General features: G+C 37.1%; 1 protein-coding gene across 3 annotated transcripts in view; it reads right to left on the reverse strand.

The window, feature by feature from the left end:
* The window catches only part of KCNK2 (potassium two pore domain channel subfamily K member 2), a 233,126-nt gene that overhangs the window by 75,826 nt on the left and 138,479 nt on the right, over nucleotides 1-18,821 (reverse strand). For all 3 annotated transcript variants that reach the window (XM_069544947.1, XM_069544948.1, XM_069544946.1), the window contains exon 3: nucleotides 16,766-16,883. In XM_069544947.1, coding sequence (XP_069401048.1) covers nucleotides 16,766-16,883 — 118 coding nt within the window. The remainder of the gene's footprint in view (nucleotides 1-16,765; nucleotides 16,884-18,821) is intronic.

The following is an 18,821-nucleotide window of genomic DNA, read 5'->3' on the forward strand; positions in this document are numbered from 1 at the left end:
AATTGAAATGGCAAATAGAATTCTAACCCCATGATTACACAAATACGAAAAGCTGAGACCAAGAAAATTGAAGTATTGGTGGTAATTAGGTAGCAGACGCTGAAGAGACGGAATGCAAAGTTTTTAAGTGCTGAGTGTCCATATTTAATACAATTTAAGTTAAAACTGAATTATGGTATAAGGATTTTTCTATGCTCGTCTTGGCTATTACCCTGGGGCAGTAATTCAAACCTCATCAACTACTGCCAGCGTCAAAAAGGGAAAGAAAGAGAATGTGACAGCCAACCTACCTGAAAGATGTATGATTATCCAGATACTGAACCTGAGTGATGACAGCTGAAGTTGGGTCATTGAGATGAAAGAATATATCACCCAAACCATTAAGAGACATTGGGTAAATTTAATTTAAATTTAATATCCAACATTTTTTAAGATGCACCTCAGATATGAGATTCAATTTCCATGCATTCTTTGATTTTGACAAATTAAATATCTTCAAACTAATTTATTTGTGTATCTTTTTTTAAAAAATACACTAAAAAATGAAAATTAAGGATGCTTATTTTCATGTCTAAAAATTTATATCCTCAACATCAAAAGAGTAAGGCCATTTATATAAAAGGTTTTCCATACATGATAATGGCAGATATGTTTTACTTAATCCAATATTCACGAGTAACAAGTGTTGGAGGATCCATCAGAGCCCTGCACTTTTCAAGTTGATTTTCTCCAAATTACTTATACATTTTTCCAAAGGTAACAATGGCATCATTCATTCACCTAGAAAGGTAGAGTCCTAAAACAGTCCTTAACCATTAGGAGAGACAGGTGGACAGATACGATCAGTTCAGAAGGAATTTACAGTAAATCACATATATCCTGCTTTTCTCACCGTATAATGCAATAGAGGTCAGAGATTATGAATGTGGACCCTGCAGCCAAACCAGGTGGATTTAAAACCCCACTAAACGCCATCTACTCTCTGCATGACTCAGGCACGTTATCTAAACTCTCAATGCCTCCCTTTGCTTATCCTAAAATGGGGATAATGACAGCAATACCTTATAGGTTGTTGTAGGGATGAAAATGTTTGAATATATACATAGAGTACTTAAAACAGTACCTAGCACATACTGAATGTTATGAAAGTGTTAGTCACTCGATTGTGACTGATTCTTTCTCAATCCCAAGGACTGTAGCCCACCAGGCTCCTCTGTCCATGGAATTCTCCAGGGAAGAACAACTGGAGTGAGCTGCCATACCCTTCTCCAGGAGATCTTCCCGACCCAGGGATTGAACCTGGGTCTCCCACACTGCAGGCAGATTCTTTATCGTTTGAGCCACCAGGGAAGCCCACTGAATGTTACACTTCTTTGCTATTACTATGTTATTACATGAGGGACCATATAAAAGACAAGTATTTCAGTCTGATGCCACAGTTTTGCTGATTTCTCAATGTCTTTTGAGTTTGATGCATGTGTGTTAAGTCGCTGACTCTTTGCAACCCTGTAAACTGTAGTCTGCCAAGCTCCTCTGTCCATGGGATTCTTCAGGCAAAGATGGGAGTGGGTTGCCACGCCCTCCTTCAGGGGATCTTCTTGACCAAGGATGGAACCTGTGTCTCTCATGTCTTGTGCACTGGCTTTATAAGTCTTACCAATATACACCTAGTGGAGTCTCAGTGGTAAAGAATCTACCTGTCAGTGCAGCAGACCTGGGTAGGATTCCTGGGTTGGGAAGATCCCCTGCAGAAGGGAATGGCAACTCACTCCAGTATTCTTGCCCAGGAAATCCCATGGACAGAGGAGCCCGGCCGGCTACAGCCCACGAGGTCACAAAGAGTCGGACATGACTTAGTGACCAAACAACAACTAATCTACATCTATTACATAGTTCTGTCAAGCAACTGACTATCAAACGCTCAAATAACCCACCCAACAACTGTTGGTGATTCATCAATCATAGGCTATTAATTTTCATTGGTTTTGTTCTGCTTTATGTGGGTCATTTCCTATGGTGTCTATAATTTATTTCCCACAGATAGTAGAAAATGTGCTCTTCTCAGCCTTGGGACTGGGAGAAGAGGGTGGGGAAAGGCCCATCCCCCAAACTCTCATCGGGAACATCTGAACTGGAAAGATGTATAAAAGGAACTTAACACTGAGAATCTATTATGAGGGAGAGACTGTGGTATCCTAGGCACTTTGGGTATGTTTTCCTCAATTAATTCCCAAAGTAACATTCTGGAAAAGGTGTCTTAAAACTTAGGGTTCAGAAATGTTAAGTAAAACAGACATGAGCAATTGAAAGTGGCTCAACCAGCATTTAAATGCACATTTATGCCACCTGGAAGCCTTTCCCAACTACGGAGACAGGCTGTGTGCTCTTGGATATGATCCACGCTCCCTGCCCTGCCACAGACAGACATGCACACACACAAATAATTCCATCTACCTGTTTTAGATTATTTGACATTCCTAGGGTTTAATCTAAAGGAAGGGTTCAAGAGGTGGTAGACAGGGAAGGAGTGTGACCACCGCTGTTTCTCACCACCTGCATTCTTACTTCTTAATTTCTTATACTGTCTCATTTGAACTTGAACTGAAGCATGAACACACACACACACACACACACACACACACTCACACAAATAATTACAAGAAGGCCTCATCATGCCCGAAATGTGAATTCTTGAGTATATTTTTCTCTTTTCTATGATCTCTTTACAGCTATGAAGACTATCTCAGATTAAGTCCCATACCTTGAATTCAGTCTATTAGAAAACCTAATTCTGGAATGCAAGATTTTATTTTATATAAATTTATTAATTTTAATTGGAGGCTAATTACTTTACAATATTGTATTGGTTTTGCCATATATTTTAGTAAGAAATCAACAAGACACTCTTAAAGATAGCTCAGGATAATGGCTATAAAAACATGATTTCCTTGTTTCCATAACAATTCAGAGCCTCTAGAGAGAGAATATGGGAGGCTTTTCCACTTGGTAGAAGGCTGCTGCTGCTGCTAAGTCGCTCAGTCGTGTCCGACTCTGTGCGACCCCGTGGACTGCAGCCTACCAGGCTCCTCTGTCTATGGGATTTTCCAGGCAAGAGTACTGGAGTGGGTGCCATTGCCTTCTCCTTGGTAGAAGGCAGTGCACTGAAATTACTAATTGGTAGCTAACTCTAGTTACGTTATCCTGTTACTAAGCCTGCCCACATTGAATTAAGTGGGAAGAACTTTTGAGGCCCCCATTCACACTCTATGTTCACAGTTTAGAAACACAAATCCAAAGCAAGAACAAATAACATAAAAACTGGAAAAGAAATATCATCTTTTAAACTCCTTTAAAATTGTGCCTCCCATTCCCAGCCTATTTTCCTGGTCTAGTCTTTTTTTTTTTTCCTTTATCCAGTACCACTTTTTTAATTGTTATGTTTGCATGCTTCCTTTCTCTTGTTTTTGTTTTAATTTTTATGAAATACAGTTAATTTGGGGGCGGGGTGCTTCCCAGGTGGCACTAGTGGTAAGGAACCTGCCTACCAGTGCAAGAGACCTAAGTGACACTGGTTCAATCCCTGGGTTGGGAAGATTCCCCGGAGGAGGAAATGGCAACCCACTCCAGTACTCTTGCCTGGAGAATCTCACTGACAGAGGAGCCTGATGAGCTACAGTCCATAGGGTCACAGAGAGTTGCACGTGACTGAAGCAACTTAGGACGCATACATACCTGATTTATAATTCTGTGTCGGTTTCGGTGTTCAGCAAAGTGATTCAGTTATACACGTGTGAGAGTGTGTGTGTGTATTCTTTTTGAGAGTCTGGCTTTACAGGCCAAATAGCCTCTGCTGTACTATTCAACTCTGCCAACACAGTGTGTAGGTAGTCAAGTCAATACTGAAATAAACTGATGTAGCTGTGTTCTAATAATTACAGAACAGGAGGAAGGCTGGATTCTTAAAATCCAGAATGTCATGGCTGGGGATTGTAATACTCTAGTTTTCTAAAGCATAACATTTCTTCTCATGTTTACAGAAAACAATTCAGAATCTGCAGGATTTTGGAAGAACTGAAAATATTTGACACTACAATATCACTCAGAGCTCAGCAGTAACATAACATTTTCTTATTTTTAGAAATGTGCTCTTACATGGCTTCTTTCTGACCACTGTAACTCAGTTCTCTAAGCAGTTATTTTGTCCGCCAGCATCAACACCAGCATTTTACTACAATGTTTCTGGCACAGTACTTTTTCTAAATTTTTCAAGTGCTACAAAATGTTACTTTCTATCAGTCTAAAATTTAAAATAGAAATTATTCATGCCAATGGTTTTAAACTCTTCTAAGAATTATGGGACACTTTTGAGAATCTAATGTACATTATGGGTCATCTCTCTGGAAAATAAGATTATAAACCCCTAGGCTTAACGTTCCAGAGGTTCACAGAATTTGAGTCACAGAGCGCATTTCAACCTTTATTGGACAATGAGGAAAAATGGAGAAAAAAAAGCATCTTCTTTTAAAATGATGAATTTTAATTGCATAGTAGTGAAGCATTATTAAATATCCTTTGAATTTTCATAAAATCCTGGGGGACAGGAAGCACAACTATTATTCACTTATTAGGAGATCATATGGACTACTCACATGAGAAAATAACTCAGAGATGTTCAGTGATCTGGTCAAAAGTACACAGTGAATAATGTTAGAATCAGGACAAACCCGGGTCTTCTAGTTACAAATTGTTTTTTTTTTTTTTTTTTTTTTTGCTTTATGTTCTTTAGTCCAGTGCTTGGCAAATGTTTTCTATAAAGGGCCAGAGAGTAAAATTTTCAGCTTTGCAGCCATACAGCCTCTGGTGCACTATTCAACTCTGCCATTATATCATGAAGGTAACCAAAGAGGGTACTAACGTAAGTGGACATCACCGTGTTCTAATTACATAACAGAAGCAAGGCTGGATTTTGCCCACAGGGTCATAGTTTGCTGACCCCTGCATTATTTCACTTCTACATCAAAGGTAAACTTAGTTGTTTAATTTATTTTCCTAAATGGTTTTACTGTTTTTGTATCATCATAATTTTGACCTTGATAAGTGATCATTAATAAAATGCAGTTGGCCCTCCATATCTTTGGTTTCTGTATCTGAAGATTTAATGAACCACAGATCAAAAATATTTGAAAAAAAAAGTTCCAGAAAGTTCCAAAAAGCAAAACTTGAATTTGGCAAATGCTGGCAACTATTTCCATAGCATTTATATCATATTTACAACTACTTACATAGCATTTACATTACATTAGGTATTAAAATTAATCTAGAAGTGATTTAAAGTATAATCTATAGGTTATATACAAACACTGTACTATTTTATATAAGAGAATTGAGTATCTATGGATTTGGGTACCTGTGGGAGTTCTGGAGTCAATTCTTCCATGTATATCAAAAGGTGACTGTACTCTAAATGCTAATGGAACCCTATGCAATATCACTAATGAGTGACAGCAAAATCTCTGCCAAGAAACTAAAACTAGAATTTTATATATTGATTCTTATTTTCATTTTGAGATAGTAACACTGATGAAACACTGTAGACGGAGGTAAATTTGGAACACAGTCTCCTTCAGTAGCCCAATATTAGATGTGAAAAATGAAAATCCTATTGCAGTGACGGAGTTAAGGAGACACAATTTGAAAAAGCGAATTAAAATATAAACTATATTCTGTTATGATGTTTAATTACTTTGACTATCAAAGAACATTCAAGGAAGTATCTAATTAGTATATTTGCTTGTGGAAGTTAGTAGGGCTATCACAAAATACCCTGGTTGTTCTGATCTCAGGGCAGGAGAGTACTTCCCCACCTATACTCTTGAAGGTAGTCTGGCTAATGTCATGTTGGTAAATACAGTGTGTTCACATATACAAAGCATGATCAGCCAGCGGTCAGTTTTCCATGCCCTCCTTCTTACAAGGGCAGGGCCCTCCCATTGATCCACACTGGACATACAATGTGATCAGGGAATAAACATTTAATTCTGTAAAGCCAACAAAATGTGAGGGTTGTTTACTACAGAAAATAACTTGGCAGATACTAATACAGAGGCACAGATTTTTTTTCATGATATAGAAAAACATTTATTCAAATAGTAGTTCAGTTGGTAAAGAATTGGCCTGCAATGTGGGAGACCCAGGTTTGATCCCTGGGTCAGGAAGATTCCCTGGAGAAGGGAATGACTACCCACTTCAGTATTCTGGCCTGGAGAATTCCATGGACAAAGGAGCCTGGTGGGCTACAGTCCATGGGGTCACAAAGAGTCGTACATGACTGTCTGACTTTCACTAACTTTTATTATTCTCAACTAATAGTTAACACCTTGCTTCATTATATATTATTCTGATGATCACATTTTAGATCACCTAAATATCATTAAAATCAACTCATTTTGTTATATCAAACTACAAATTAACTAGATGAAGAAACTAGTTAAATCTAACACTGAGCATTGTGAGAATAACTGGTTTGAGCACATCTTAAGTATGGGAAGGCAACATTATAAATATTATAATAATTAAAATGAGTGGATCAAACCTTTAAGAAAGAATGAACTTTCTTTGTTAACATTAGTAACATAAATAAATGTAATATAAAGTTTAATAATAAAATAAAAATTACCCTAGTAACAAAATTAGTTTCAATTTATTATACTGTCATTCAGTGTACAAACTGTTTCTACATATACGTTTATTTAACCTTCACAACAATTTTGATTGTGAGAAACATTAGCCCTCTTTGATAAAGAAGAAAGTTAAGGATAATAGAAGAACTGTGATTTGCTTAAAAGAACACAACCCTAGTTAACAGTAAAGACAAAACCTAAACAACGTCTCTGAAATGAAATCTGATGTTCCTTCTCCTGCATCACTTCTTTAAAAAAATAGGGAGAAATATTTTCATTCTGAGAGGGACAATGTAAGTAAAACTAGCATGAATACATACAGAACTTCATTGACTTGCAGTATAATATTTATTAGGAGGTCATGTCTACATCTGTTTTTTTCATGCATCAAATGAAATTTAAACAGAGTTTCTAGTAAGTCATCTACAGGTAGCAATGAAATGACCTATTAAAACCTGCATTGTTTGAACAGGAGCTGCTTAAGCGGATCATGATTTATTCCATACCCTCTCTTTTTCCTTCTCTTGCTGCTTGCCTTTGGAAATTCTTTGTTAGAATCTACAATAAGGGAAGATTAAACTTAGAGAGGAAAGGCACAACATATCAACCAAACTTGTCCACTTATTTGTTGTTTTTGCTTAAAAATAAAGTTAATAGGGAAAGAAGTTTAAGATTAGTAATTAACATGCATTTTTGAGACCTGTGGCACCGAAGAATTGATGCTTTTAAACTGTGGTGTTGGAGAAGACTCTTGAGTCCCTTGGACAGCAAGGAGATCCAACCAGTCCATCCCAAAGGAAATCAGTCCTGAATATTCATTGGAAGGACTGATGATGAAGCTGAAACTCCAATACTTTGGCCACCTGATGCAAAAAGCTGACTCACTGGAAAAGACCCTGATGCTGGGAAAGATTGAAGGCAGGAGAAGGGGATGACGGAGGATGAGATGGTTGGACGGCATCATCGACTTAATGGACATGAGTTTGAGTAAGCTCCGGGAGTTGGTGGTAGACAGGGAGGCCTGGCATGCTACAGTCCATGGGGTTGCAAAGAGTCAGATATGACTGAGCGACTGAACTGAACTGAACTGTGATTTTCAAAAGTTTATATGATCAATATTTCCTCCAGTGGTACTTTAGAACCAAAAATGGCTGCCTGGAATTATTTTCTGTTTAAAATTAATTATTTGCATTGTACCTTATGTGCACACAAACCACAATAATTACTCATGAACCTCATTTGGCACAGGCACTTCTTTTGCATATATCATGTTATAATTTCAGTACCACATAAATAACAATGCCAATTTCCAAGAGTAAGATTGCACAAGTCTAGATTTTTTTTTTTTAAGGATTGGGAAGAAAACAAATATGTAGTATAATTACTAGCTTAAAGTAGACAGGCCCAGACAAATGTTATTACATTCCTTCCCTATCAAATGCAGTACTTGAGACAATTAAAAAAAATGTTTTTCTGATAATCATCCCACCTATAGTTTTAATCACATTCCGAGCAATATTTGCATATTTAGGGGTCAATCAGATGTTCTTTAAAACCTATAATGTATGACAAACGTGCTGCATGTCAGTGGTTGGGAAAGGAGAAAAGACAAGATTAAATATAGATTCTGTATTTATTCAGGGCATGAACTTCATGACAATTCTTTGCTTCCAACTTTAAGGTAATTTCACAATCACACAGTTTAACAGTGATTGCTTTCCAGAAGATTAAAAGTATGTTAACGCAAACTTTTCGAAAGTAGACAGAAATACATACAAGTTTATTTTGTTGCAGAATATAAGCAATTTCTGCCTTGAATACACCCAAGATATGGATGATTACTAAGCTGATACCATAGCCCTCCTCTCACTAGCACTTCCAGTTTCTTTTATATCTATACTTTCTTGCTCTGCATTCTACTACCTCAAAATAATAATAATAAACACTGCTTCACTCCTGGGAAGACTACATCCATAACACTACTGGATCACTCCTGGGAAGATTACATCCATAACACTCCTTTCAATTAGCATAGGATTCTAAACACTCAGTGCTCTGAATTAAACCTCTTTGTGGATGACTAACATACATACTAACATACATAATGAAAAAAGAAGATGACTAATCTATTTCATTATTATTGCTTTAGAGTCTTTAACACTATTTAAGTAAAAATTCTGCTTTATTGTCTATCAAATATAATCTTACACTCTGCAAACTTAACTACTGTTCAGAAGGCATTTTTCTTCTCTGAGAAAGAAATGCATTTTAACTTAGAAAATAAACCTATGTGAAGATTTTGAATGGTAGGAACATATATATATACACAAATATCTTGAGACAGGTTTTCCTTTTGTTCATTTTAGTAGATTAGAAGAGAAACAGAGCGTCAATAACCCAAAACAATTTCTTAATTTCAACTTCTGAATTTCAACTGTACAGCATTAGAATTACAGATTTTGGAAAAAGAATAATCTACTTTAACAAACTGGTATAAATAAAAATGCAAGGAGATTGTGGAGTCAGAGCTGGAAGTCACCTTGCGAGATAATTCAGCTTTTAAGCTGCCTGAAAGAAGTTCAGCTTTCCTTTAAAATAGGTTCCCAAAATCCAATATGCAGTTCTCAGAAAATATCCAAGAGAGTAGTGAAATGCCACCAAATTACAAGTATACCAAATAAATAAGATAGCACCTAACAACCAAAGCTGCAATGACATCACCCCCAGGAAAACGCTGGCTATCAAATTCTACATCCCACTGCCTTAAGTCTGCTCATTTCCAAGTTCAGTTAGTGGTTTCATGAGATAACAAAATTGTACAGAAAAGCTCTTACAACTTTTTCCTCACCTTTTAAGCTATAGTTTTTTGTTGCTGTTGTTTATTTGTTTTTTATCATGTCCAACAGGAAGGCCCTAGATTCCCTGATAAAGATATGCATAAAGCTTTACACTTTTCAATATGCTTCTGGCATTTTCAAAATTGACCTTCTTTTTTTTATCAGGAATTGTTTGTTTAAACTACTCTCTAGTTTTTTGTCCTTTTTGTCTACTCAAGTAAGCATTATGCTAAACAGGTGAAACAGGAGCTTTCAAAAAATCTGTGACTATTGTCCTAACAGTGTCAGCAATTCAATAATTCAATCAAGGTATAAGGAAATTGAGAGACTCGGTGGCTGGTTCAAAATACAGAAAAACTAAACACAGAAATTATATACTTGAATCCAATCTCTATAACTCAAGGGGAAGAAAACAAGAGTCCTTTGTAAATACAAGAAACATGACTCTGAGGAAATGTTTTCCATAAGACCTAACATGATGCTTTGAGATCTTGAAGTTGCTATAGACCATAGTGCTATCTTGTTATTCGCATTCTGACACTCAGAGATCATGATGATTCAGTGATAAGCTTGGGCAAATCCTGGCTCTGGCATTTCAATTTACTTTCCACTGGGGAAAATTTCATTATATTTTAATGCCTTCTGGGAACAAAATCACCTTACATCTTATTCTAATCTTTAAATTGACCTCAAAATAGAATACAGTTTTCCATTACATCACTTTTGCCAACAGACTTTCCTAGAATTTAACTGATTTCTTATTAGCTTTAAAATAACTTAAAATTTAAAACATTAAACTTCCCATGGCACTATTCTCAGAGACAAGTATATTTCTATTCATAAACTCTCTTTTGAAAAAAAAATTTTATGGGAATATAGTTGATTTACAATGTTGCATCAATTTCAAGAAACAGTTATACATTCACATATATCCACTCTTTTTGCTAGATTATTTTCCCATATGGGTCATTACAGAGTACTGAGTAGAGTTTCCTGAGCTATACAGTAGGTCCTTATTAAGAGTCTTTTCCAGTGAGTCAACTCTTCACATGAGGTGGCCAAAGTACTAGAGTTTCAGCTTCAGCATCAGTCCCTCCAAAGAAATCCCAGGGCTGATCTCCTTCAGAATGCACTGGTTGGATCTCCTTGCAGTCCAAGGGACTCTCAAGAGTCTTCTCCAACACCACAGTTCAAACACATCAATTCTTCGGCGCTCAGCCTTCTTCACAGTCCATCTCTCACATCCATACCTGACCACAGGAAAAACCATAGCCTTGACTAGACGGACCTTTGTTGGCAAAGTAATGTCTCTGCTTTTCAATATGCTATCTAGGTTGGTCATAACTTTTCTTCCAAGGAGTAAGAGTCTTTTAATTTTATGGCTGCAGTCACCAACTGCAGTGATTTTGGAGCCCCCCAAAATAAAGTCTGACACTGTTTCCACTGTTTCCCCATCTATTTCCCATGAAGTGATGGGACCAGATGCCATGATCTTCGTTTTCTGAATGTTGAGCTTTAAGCCAACTTTTTCACTCTCCTCTTTCATCAAGAGGCTTTTGAGTTCCTCTTCACTTTCTGCCATAAGGGTGGTGTCATCTGCATGTCTGAGGTTACTGATATTTCGTTACCTGTTTTATGTATGGTAGTGTGTATATGTCAGTCCCAAACCCCAGTGTATCCCCCTCCCCTCCCTTATCCCCTGGTGACTGTAAGTTTGTTTTCTGCATTCATGACTCTGCTTTTCTTTTGTAAAGAAGCTCATATATACTCTTTTGTTTTGGATCCCCTTCCCCATATAAGCTATCTCATATGACATCTGTCTTTCTGTGTCTGACTTCACTCAGCATGACAGTCTCTATGTTGCTTTCTCTTTTATGGATTAATGCAATAACCTTCACAATGGCCTTCCTGCTTTCCCTTTTGCCCTCTGAACAGCAACATGAGTCACATTAGGACTCTTTTCTGCTGAAATTTTTCCTTGGCTTCCCACTGAATTGAGGATATTGTCACAACTATCAGGTCCTAACATGCTCCGGCCCCCGTTCATCTTGCTAACCTTGCTTCTTCTTTGCCATGCTGTGCCCTCTGCCTGAACTCATCTCTGCATTCTTCTTTTCCTGACTTGGGCTTCCCAGGTGGCTCAGCAGTAAAGAATCCACCTGCCAAGGCTTGCCAATCACAGGAGGTGCACGTTTGATCCCTGGGTCGAAAAGATCTCCCTGGAGAAGGAGACAGCAACCCACTCCAATGTTCTTGCCTGGGAAATCCCATGGACAAGAGAGCTTGGTGGGTTACAGTCCATGGGGTTGGAAAGAGTTGGACACAACTGAGCCCACATGCATCTTCGTTGGTTTCCTGGCTGATTTTGTTTCATCCTTTAATCTTTAGCTTAACTGCTACCTGCTCTGAGAGCTGTTGAATCAGTCTGCTCTAGAGCACCTCCCACTCCTTGCCCTGGCTCCACAATCGACTCTCCATCACACACATGAACTTTTATGGAGCACTTATCACCACTGATTTTGTTTTTCAGGGCACTGACTCTGATTTTGGGTTTCCTCAAAGCCAAGCGCTCCAGGAGGGAGCCTGTTTAGCTTGTCTTTCTAGTCTGTCTGAATTAAAGAATAAGCCAACAAATTTAAATTTGAGGAAGGAAAACAACTAAAATGAAGCTTCCTAAGACAACAACATGTATAAAATTTTGGCCATTAAAAAAATCAATTTATTTATTTTAATTGACCATTTTTTAAAACTTCTTTTTCTTCACAGCATCAACTAGCACTGCCTATGAACTGCACTGACCTGCTGCCTAAATATTCAATAGTCAACATTTTGACACCTCTCTCTTCATTGCATTACTCCCCAAGGCCTGTTGATTCTTGCATCTAATTATTTCAACCTTTTGTCTGAATCCCATTTCTCAACACCAGCTCCAATCCTCCCAGTCAATACTCTGACTCTTCTGTGGATCACGGTAAAGGCCTCTTAACTATTCCCTCACTGTCGGTCTCCACATATTCCATTCCAGACAGATGCATCTTCTAAGGTTACTTTTAACCTATCAACTCATTTTCAAAAAAAAAAAAAAAATCCTTTGTTCTTAGTACAGTAGGTCCAAACTTCTCAAAAAACAAATTATTTTCAACTGTGTTCTTCCCATTTGAATCAGTCAATAACATTTCCCACTACCTGGTTAAACAATTCCTCTGGTCTACTTGAATACTTTTCTGTCTTCAAAATAAGTCAGGTTTGTTCTCTCTTGGTATTTTTCCCTGGCTATCTCACAGACCAGGAGGCTTTTATTCCCTCCACCAATCTAAACCAAAACATTTTCTTCAAAGCATAGCTCAAACCCAACTTCTCTAATTAAGCCTTTTCCCCCTGTTCTAGCCCACATGTTCTTTCCTTTTTCTCTTCTTATAGCACTGAAACAATCATTCCATGTAATATTTGATTCTACAAGACCTATTTCTGTCATTATCCCATTATTTCCTAACCATAAATTTTATCTCTCAAATTAGATTGCAAACCAAAGCTGTGTTCTTATTTCCTTTTACACTCCTAGCAGCAGCAGAACTAGCATAGATTTCAGTAGCAGCTACTATGTTGACTTGATTTACACAGTCCTAAAGATGAATCCCTTCAACTACAAACAACCATTTGGGATGGCCTATAACTCCTAAACGGGCTTCCCAGGTTGTTCAGTGGTAAAGAATCTGCCTGCAATGCAGGGGGTGCAGGCTCGATCCCTGGGTGAGGAAGATTCCCCTACAGGAGGAAATGGAAACCCACTCTAGTATTTCTGCCTGGGAAATCCCATGGACAAAGGAGTTTGGTGGGCTACAGTCCATAGTGCTGAAAAAGAACTGGACATGACTGAGCAACTCAACAACAGTTCCTGAACAGATCATACTCTCTGTTACCTCTAATCTTTCCCACATGAACTCCCGATGCCTACAAAGCTCTCATTTTATTAATGCCTTTAATTACCTGAAGTGAAATTTTAGTTGTTCAGTTGTGTCCAACTCTTTGTGACCCCATGGACTGTAGCCTGCCAGGCTCCTTCCTCTGTCCCTGGAATTCTCCAGGCAAGAATACTGATGGGTTGCCATTTCTTTTTCCAAAGAATCTTCCCAGTATATTTGCATTAAATGCTCTTAAGCCATAGCACCTGGCAGGCTATATGGTAAATGACAATTTGCCTACTGACCTCCCTGACTGGTCTGTGTGCCACTTGGTCTCAAATAATTTACCTCTTATCTTTACAGTGCCAGACAAATCATGTTTTATTATTTACTGAATAAATAAATGAACAAAAATGTTAGTAACCTGTTTAAGGAATTAAGAATTTAGTGTAATAAGTTATCAATTTAATGTTATGTAATTTCCAACAAGCTGTATTTCATCTCATTTAGAATCTACATCTGTTTTTTAACTCCAAAAATAATTATTAAGTATCCACTATGTGTCTGCCTGGAGAATCCCAGGGACAGGGGAGCCTGGTGGGCTGCCGTCTATGGGGTCGCACAGAGTCGGACACGCCTGAAGCGACTTAGCAGCAGCAGCAGCCACTATGTGTCAGGCATTGGGGGATACAGAAAAGACTCAAATACATAAAAACCCAGAACGTGCATCTTACTAGATAACCTAAGCAACGGAGAACAGTATTTACTCAGAATTAGTTGGAATCCAGAGAGTATTCCTGGGCCGAAGGTTTCTCTATACAGGAATGCTGGCACTGAGATGATGCTGGCTTGGGCCAAAAATGGTGGCAGTTTGAATGGGGAGCAGTAGTTAAATTCTAGATCTCCTTTAAAGGCATAGCCAGCAGGACTGACTGATGAACTGGGAGTAAGGAATGAGAGAAAAAGAATACTCAACAATGTACATTAGTCTGTGAAATGGAATTTGTGAAGGGTTTGGAAGAGTATGGTTTTAGAAAGAGCATGTAGATATATGAAGAGATTAAATTAGACCTTAAATGTTAACATTCTATTTTGTATAACTGAACTTCTCTTGGGCATATTTGTAATGAATAGTAAGGGTCACTTTGACATCTTAGATAAATTGTCTACACTGAGCAGAAAAATCAGGGACAGTGTCAGCCAATGAAGCTCCATGAAACACTGCCCGTATCACGCACCCTACAAGAAGCCACTGAAACGGATTCTCCCAGACTGTCTCAAGTTTATTGTTTAAACAACTAATGCAATGCAGCTTAGTGCTAGAGGTTACAATTTCCTCAATTTCTAAAAACCAATTCAAAGGTCAGACAATTATTATCATTAGCAATATTAATAATTACACTGAATTTTATTAAATAATGACTTGGATGTCAAATGGAGACTTACGAAAAAGGCCAAACATTTACCTTGCCCTAGACATAAAACTAGTCTAAGGTTAGAGGAGACTGCCTTGACCTTAGAGTAGAAGACCATGGAGTAAATGTCAGTGGCCTAGAATGACTTAATCAACCTAAGATTAAAGCCGGAGGTAGAACAGTAAGAGATGTGGGCTGTCAGGGAGCTACCTAAACAACCTAAATAATCAGCTACTGTGCTTAATGGCTATAATTTGGGGGAAGGCTGGTAATAATGGTTTATTTTTTTTCATGTGTTGAAGTATATGTCTGCAAAACTTACTGAATTTGGGATTCAAAAAATGAGACTGTTTATAAACATAGGACGCAACAGTAAGTCTGTATAATGACTAAGTCTCTTGGAGAATAATTTAGAGGTGGTCACAATGAGCTATAATGTGGACTTTTTGAGTTTTCACTGGGCAGAAACAAACCATTCTCACTCTGTCTGTGAGCTTTTTTTTCCTTCCAGACTCTAAGTAGTTTACCCAATAAACAGTTATTTCCAAGTAGAAATGGCCAAGCCTTCTAAGCTCCACGGTTAACCTATTATTATGGTTAGAAATCAAGGTTGCCATTCTTCCAGATTTTCACAGCCACACAACTTTTGACCTAGCTGATGGAAATGTAAGAGTAAACACAGTTCTTTGACCTCTGAACGAAGGCAAACATCAACATGCTAAGGGATTTATTTCACTGGCAAGTGATTCAGCACAAAAAGGCATTACAGTGGATCGACATAATGACAGGACACGACAAATTCTTCTCAAAGGAAAATTTAAGCAAGAGTTCATCCATAAACTGTCCATGTTCTCTTATTCAGGACTTTGATAGAAGTGCTCATTTGAAAACTGTAGGCACTTCATAATCTACTAATGACAAACAATAAAATTAAAGCCTTTAGAAAATGAATTCATGTGCCCAAATCAGAGGTCAGGCTCATGAGAGGAAATCTCATCACAAGCATATGTGCAAGAGAATTCCTTTTGCACATATATTTTCTACATAACTGTGATGGGTCCATTTTCTTCCCTTTGTTGAAAATTATTCTTTAAACCTACCTCCTTCCATGAAATAAGATAACTGTAACCCCTCCCAATTCTCACAGCATGGCAAGCATAGCTTTCACTATGGGGTCTGCGTTTATATCCTCGGAATATTTCTTGGGCACTGAAGAATAACAGAAGAGACGTTGCCTACATGTACCCATTCTGCTGCCTAGGGCGTGCTGAGTGGATGCAGTCAGTCCCCAAAAAGAGACCATGTTCCACTTTCAAACACTATGACATTCAGCGTGATGAAAAGATAAAAGGCTTAAAGTTTCATTCTTTCTGTAATCCTCATGTTTCACTGTTAATTTTTTACAGATTTGAGTTCCTGGAAAAACATAATGCATAAAAAGGTCTGAAGCAATCATAATAGACAACCACATAAGAATAGAACAATCTGCTAAAATGTAGAATTAAATTTTATAAGTTGAAGAAAGTGATATCCAATAAGAACTTCATGAAATGAAGGTCAAAACTGTACTCAAATCATTTCTTTCTGTACTAAAGAATCAAAGATGCAGGAAATTTTTAAACTACTTGTCCCCTCTACCAAGACCATCATTTCAAGCCATTTTTTGATGTTCTTGTCCATTAGTCAAAGGACTCAACTGAACTGCTCCTGAGTTTTGGGTGGATTTTAAACAACTCGGTATTCTGAATCAGTAATTCATTTTCATCATTCCTTTGTTCAAACTTTTAAACTCTCTTTTCAAAATCAATTTACTAGACTCAAGTTTTCTACCTTGAGAAGACCATTTTGACCAACCGTAAAAAAATTCAAACAAATGAATTTTAACTCACAAGCTGTACCAAAATTAAACAACAAAATAAGTTGTCTCCTACCTATGGTTGTAATAACAGTGCCAGCAAAGAAGAAGGAACTTCCCAAATCCCAGTGACTGATTTGATTGGAGGTGTTTCCTAAAGGTATAATCCCTGCATTTATTGCTGCCACTATTTGCTGCAAGTTTAAAAAGAAATTTATCAGTACACATGAATCACATGGAGGCATCAAACAGCATATATTCCCCCCCCAGATAACCAATTAGTCAAAAAGCATCAATTCTAAGGTCTACTCTTCCATTTAAAGTATACACTATAGATTAAAACTTTACACTAAAGAATTTAATACATTAAATTATAAGAAAAGTATATTTGATATCATAAGAATGGATCTGCATAAAGTTTACCATATACTATTATGATATGTATTCATAATATCATCCAGTACTGTTAGCAATTTATTTGAATTAACAACTAAATATAGCAATAATTTTAATAAGTACCACTGAGTTAAAAACATCAGATTGCCAACTACAATTTAAGTAGTATATAATAGTTTCATCAAAAAAAAAACCAAGTTTTTCCAAAATGCTAGTCATTTTGAATGGTAAATATAAGTATCCAATCCTGGATTGTGTACAACAGTATAGAGTATAAAATCAGTTGTTGTTGTTCAATCGCTAAGTTGTGTCCAACACTGCGACCTCAGGGACTACAGTGTGCCAGGCTTCCCTGTCCTTCACCATCTCCCGGAGTTTGCTCAAACTCATGATAAAATCAGTAAGGTCCAACAATACAGGCTAAGATGACAAGGAACAGGCAATTGCCCTTCACCATCAAGCTTAAATCGATCCACTGATATCAAGATTCATAGAATCTCTACAGATTTTTATAAATTCTATGACAGTGTACATCACCGATGACTTGTAAATGACAGTCAACAATATTCATACAAGAACACTAGAATCTAGATGCTGCCTTGAGTAGTAATACTGGGAGACAGAAAGATGATATTATAATCCCTTCTCAATCAGAAGGAAATGGCAGTCCACTCCAGGACTATTGCCTGGAAAATCCCATGGCCAGAGGAGCCTGGTAGGCTACAGTCCATGGGGTCGCAAAGAGTCGGACAGGACTGAGCGACTTCACTTTCACTTTCACTTTCACTTTCCCAATCACCAGATATTAGGGAGGGAAGACGGAGCTCCAGAAACACAAACACAGAAGAGAATAAGGAGAAAATGTATAGTGAGAGAGATACATATAGACTGTGGCAAAAGGCGTTTCTGTTGGAAATATAGTTTTTAAATATTTATCACGCAATTCCAGATTTTAAAATTGGAAGGAACTTCATGTGATAGGCAAGGAAATTAAAGACCTAGACAGGTAAAGTGACTAAGTCATACAGTTTATTTGCAAATGGACAAAAGCTACACTGGGAAAGCGGACGTACTACCCAAAGAACTTACTGTCAAATGTAAAAGAGCAGGTAATCTCGAGCTGAAATGCAATATAAAATTTCATTTGTCTGACTTGTCTTAATCTACAGGTTGAAACTTCAATAGTTAATTGAATTGCAAGCTTTTATTTACTTTAACAACAGTATATATTCATTGTTTAAAAAGTTTAGGAAAATACAGAAAGGAATAAAGAAGATAATACAAATTATTCACAATTCCAGAATTGAGAGACAACTACAGTTAATGTATTAAGGTGTCTACTCCAGGCATTCTGTTATACATTTTACATAGCCAGACTTATGCACTATATGAAATGTATTCTCTATTTTATTTAATATTATTCTACATGTGGTTTTCCTCACAATTACCACATTTACTTAATCACTGCCATATATGTAGACATACATGCTGTTCTAAAATTTGTCTTATAAAAACTGCTGTTATGAACATATTTGTGTATAAATATTTTTTCATTTCTGAATATTTTTTGTGGAAGAGATTACTAGAAATAAATTTGCCACATTGAAGATTATGAATATTTTAAAGCACTTGATATATAATAGCAAGTAGCTATCCAAGAAGGCAGTTACAATTTATAATTGCCCCCACAGTAATTTACAAATGCAATTTACAAATGCAATTTACCTCTAATATTA

This window comes from Ovis canadensis, chromosome 12 (genome assembly GCF_042477335.2).
Source record: "Ovis canadensis isolate MfBH-ARS-UI-01 breed Bighorn chromosome 12, ARS-UI_OviCan_v2, whole genome shotgun sequence".
Classification (NCBI taxonomy): domain Eukaryota; kingdom Metazoa; phylum Chordata; class Mammalia; order Artiodactyla; family Bovidae; genus Ovis; species Ovis canadensis.